The 4,061-nt window shown below is 57.2% G+C and overlaps 1 protein-coding gene across 1 annotated transcript; it reads right to left on the reverse strand.

Moving 5' to 3' along the window:
* Window positions 1-265: 265 nt before the first annotated feature.
* On the reverse strand, window positions 266-3,658 carry LOC105547834. Its single transcript, XM_011991562.1, has 5 exons — window positions 3,602-3,658; window positions 3,225-3,328; window positions 2,847-3,146; window positions 1,799-2,023; window positions 266-683 (listed from the first exon to the last, which is right to left on the reverse strand). The coding sequence occupies exons 1-5, from the start codon at window positions 3,656-3,658 to the stop codon at window positions 266-268; spliced, it is 1,104 nt and encodes a 367-aa protein (XP_011846952.1).
* Window positions 3,659-4,061: the final 403 nt, after the last annotated feature.

Here is a 4,061-nt window from a genome sequence, read left to right on the forward strand (position 1 = left end):
GGGAGATTCGATGGTGTCCTGTACAGGTTGGTTTCTTCGGCTGGAATGAGGGATGGGGAGATTTGATGGTGTCCTGTACACGTTGGTTTCTTCGGTTGGAATGAGTGATGGGGATATTCGATGGTGCCCTGTACAGGCTGGATGTTAATCTGATGAGGTGCTCTTGGAGAAGCTTGCCTGAATTCGGCGCTTTCTCAGCAAGTGGTGTGTGCTGCCCCTTCGAGATGCAGAAGTCCCAGAAGGAAACTGCTTCTGCAACCCCCCTTTACTGGTGAGCAGAGGTCAGGTGATCTGCAGCTGGCCAAGCAGCTGCTAAGTGGCCAACAGGCTGGATCTGCCTCTCACTTTCAGAGGCCCTGCCTGGCTGCTGGGGCCGCCCTGAGACTCCCTCCTCCTCCTCTTTCCTCCACAGCTTTCCCGGCTTCTGTCCACAGCTGTGCTCCAGGTGGGGAACATCTGTGGGTGCACCAGTGTGCAAATACTCAGACTCCAGCATGCAGAAGAGCCCCAGCTCCATGCTGTTTCCATATCCAAGCCCAAGTTTGTCTAGAGCTTCAGCAAATCCAAGCCTCCCTGAATTTCCTGCAAGACCAGACTGAGCCCTACAACCCCCACTACACTGGTTAGCTGCCAGTCCCAGCCCCTGCTCCCTCCTGGGCCCCTGTCTGTACAGTTCTGAAGTCCTACAAGAATGTTGAGATCCTAAGCTGACTCTCACCCAAAAAGGTAAACAACCAGGGGCCTCCAGGGGTAGAGAACATACCCAGACAGGTTCCGCTGCCTGTAGGCTTGATGTCCTTCCCCTACAACACACCATGCTTGCCGGGCTGGAAGAGGGGCTCCAGAAACTTGGGAAACCTGGGCCTGTAGCTGGCATGTGGAAAAGAGGCCTGGAAAAGCACACTCCTGTCCATGAAGCCCCCAGATGGAACCAGGTAATTGGGAAATACATGGGTACCCAGGCTGACCCCCACTCAGACCCAGGTGGGAACTGCAGCAGTGACTTGCCCCCTCTGCCACTCTGGCTGTACCACTACAGGAGGGGGGAGCATCTAGCCCCACACGTGAGTGGAGACACTAGGTGTAGGCAGGTTCCAGTGGTTGCTGCAGCTGAACCTTCCCAACCAGGTCCATGCAAGGCCATCTCAGATGGGTGTGCACCTGGGTTGGGCAAGGACACCCCTCAGACAGTGAGAGCCACTGAGCAGGGCTGTCACAGAGGCCCCTTTTCCTGCTCCGAGAACAGGTTGGGGGAGTATGAGGGACCTCTCCCCGCTCCCAGGAGCCACTTCTTTCAAGATGAGGCACTCTCCTGCCTGCCTGTTCCCATTTGGCTGCAATAGACCATTGCCAACATTCAGAGAACAAAAAGGGGCCTCACCTGTTTCCCCGACACGTCGAAGGCAGGTGGGTATGTCCAGGGGACCTGGGGTAGAACCTAAACATCGGCCCACCCCCAGGCCATGCTGGCTTCATCTTATCTGTGTGATGGGGGTGGGGGTGGGAATTACCAAGAGACCATCACACAGGCCATGGACAAGTTCTACAAGAGCCAGGTAGAAGAGCACTGTCCGTGCATGCTGCCCGGCACCCAGCTCACACACACACATCTCTTATTTGACAGCTTCCCCAAAGCAGGCTTTGAAGTCCAGGCTCCCCGAGAAGCCTGGGGAGGAGACTCCGCCAGGCTAAAGGGCCTATTCCCAAAGGTGCCACCCTCACCAGTCTCATCCTGACAATCTTGGGTTATTTTTGCCCTGAAGTTTTGGAGAGGGGGACAGGGAGACACAGACAGTACGCATTAGCCACTTTTCCGGAGAGCATCAGCCCTCCAGACTGGGGCAGGTCAGACCTCCACTCGGGCATTTTCATCACTGGTTGCCAGTTGGGGGAAGCAGCATTGTGAGCACCTGCCCGTCTCCCCAGGTCCTGTTCAGAAACCCCATCTGTGCCTCTGGAGAGACTGCCCTGAGCACACAGGCCCAGCAACCACCATCTATGGCCCCCAGGACCTAATCGCCTTCTGCATAGGGGTCAGTGCATGTGAGTATACACTGGGCTTGATTTCTGCCCACTAGTCCCTGCCAGATATCCCATACCCACCTCAAGAGAACGAGGTCACACAAACACACCCAGGCCGTCATGGTGATGGAGTGGCTGGGGTCCTACTTGCCCACCTTCCATTGCTGGTTCAGAGCCTGACCACATGCCTATCCTGAGATGGGACTTTGGGGACATTGCCCACCAGGGTCACTGACCACTTTGAGTTCAAGAAACAGAGGGCGAGCTGGTCCCCTAGAAGTCTGGAACATGGGATAAGCCAAGGCTTGCCTTCAGAACAGGTTTCCACCACGTAGCCGCCAAGGCCCAGGGCATCCCTAAGTTTAGGTGAAGCCTGCCTGCCTGCCATGTCCACCGCCCATGCCGACCCCTCCTGGAGCCACTGGAATGCTTGTTCCTGGGCATGAAATAAACCCAGACAGCTTCAGCCTTGCAGGACAACAATGTGCATCTGGCAGCAGTAGCCAGAGGGCCCATAAAAAGAAGGTGGAGGTGAAACCAGATGCTATGAGGATACTTTATTAGGCAAAATCATATACTATAAAAATGCTTTAAAATGCAGGTGAAGACACGAACAAGTGCGTAGTGACACATGGCAGTCAGAACACAGTAAAGAATCCACACTGCTTCCCCCGTTTACCTAGAAAAGGAAAGTTCTAGGCCTCCTCCTCAGCATACTCCTCAAACTCCTCCTCCTGGGCCGCGGCATCCTGATACTGTTGATACTCAGTATCCACGGCCCCAACTCAGCTCCCTGCAGGGAGTTTACATCAGTAGCTCTTCACCTTGAAGAGACACCTGGGCCTTCCTCCCAAAGCCCGTTTAGGAGGCAGATGCAGCCACTCCACTCGGAGGATAGGAGGGTGTTCTGGGGGCCCTGACTCCACAATTCCCACCGCGATGACCTTGGGGCACTCCTAGATTTTGAGCGGCCAAAGAACCTCACCCCAGTCCTCCCCCACAGCTCACCAAAGATGAAGTTGTCCGGTCTGAAGATCTGCCCGAAGGGCCCTGAGCGCACAGAGTCCATGATGCCTGGCTCCAAATCCACCAGCACAGGGCGGGGCACGTACCTGCCACCAGAGTGGGGCGGGAGGGCATGAGCGAGGGGAGGGCCACGTTCCCAGGAGGGCGGTGGGGGAAGGACGGGGCTCTCACCGCAGGCCTCTTTGTAGTATACTTCCATGCGCTCCAGCTGCAGACGGCTGTCCCCATGGCAGGTGCCAGCGGAGTCGATGGCATGTTCATCAGAGATCACCTCCCAGAACTGCAAGAGAGGGGAGGGGCCAGACAGGCCAGGGCTAAGTCACGGGGCACCCCAGCTCCTCTGCCACCCCCACCCTCCACACCCCCATCCCTAGGCCGCTGTGTCCCTGGGGTCCACCCCAGCGGCCTCACCAGCCACCCAGTCCCACCACGTCCCCAGCAGGGAGCCCAGGGGCCGCAATGCAGAGGACCCGCCCCCGCCCCCACCACTGCCAACATCTTCCCTGGCCACCCGGCATGCCCGAGCTGAGCCCTCAGAGCCCCGGCTGCCAACCATGGCACCGATCTGGTTCCCGCACTGCTCGGCCTGCGTGAGCACGATCTCTCTCATGGCTAAGGCGGGATCAGGGCGGCAGGAGAAACGCGAGGAGGAAGAGCAGACACGCAGTGACTCAGCCCGCCCTCCGCCAACGCTGAAACAGCCCCGCGCCCACCTCCCCCAGCCTCGGATTCGGCTCCCAGAATAAGCAACAGCTTTACTTCCACACAGGTGTACCCACCTGTGAACCCCTTGGCGTTGAACGTCTGTTGGAGAGCTCAGGTGTCCCTGCTGTGGTCCTTTCCACGCTGGGGAAAGCTGATCAGCTGGAGAACTTCCTCCCACGTCTTTACTAAGACTCAATTCTTAGCTGACCTGAAACTGAATTTTCCTCCCATGTGGGAGGGGAGGACTCCAGTTTCCACACTTACAGAGTGCCTTTGCACCTGTCCTAGACTGATGACATATTTCTGTA

The sequence above is a fragment of the Mandrillus leucophaeus genome, unplaced genomic scaffold (assembly GCF_000951045.1).
Source record: "Mandrillus leucophaeus isolate KB7577 unplaced genomic scaffold, Mleu.le_1.0 Scaffold399, whole genome shotgun sequence".
Lineage (NCBI taxonomy): Eukaryota > Metazoa > Chordata > Mammalia > Primates > Cercopithecidae > Mandrillus > Mandrillus leucophaeus.

What these genes read in the sequence shown, in the direction of transcription:
- LOC105547834 (XM_011991562.1), bottom strand. Translation starts at nt 3,658, where the DNA reads ATGAGAGAGATCGTGCTCACGCAGGCCGAGCAGTGCGGGAACCAGATC. An exon ending in GGAACCAGATCGGTGCCATG is followed by an intron (nt 3,329 to 3,601) that starts GTTGGCAGCCGG and finishes CCTCTCTTGCAG; the next exon opens with TTCTGGGAGGTGATCTCTGA. An exon ending in GGCCCAGGTGTCTCTTCAAG is followed by an intron (nt 2,024 to 2,846) that starts GTGAAGAGCTAC and finishes ACCCCTATGCAG; the next exon opens with AAGGCGATTAGGTCCTGGGG.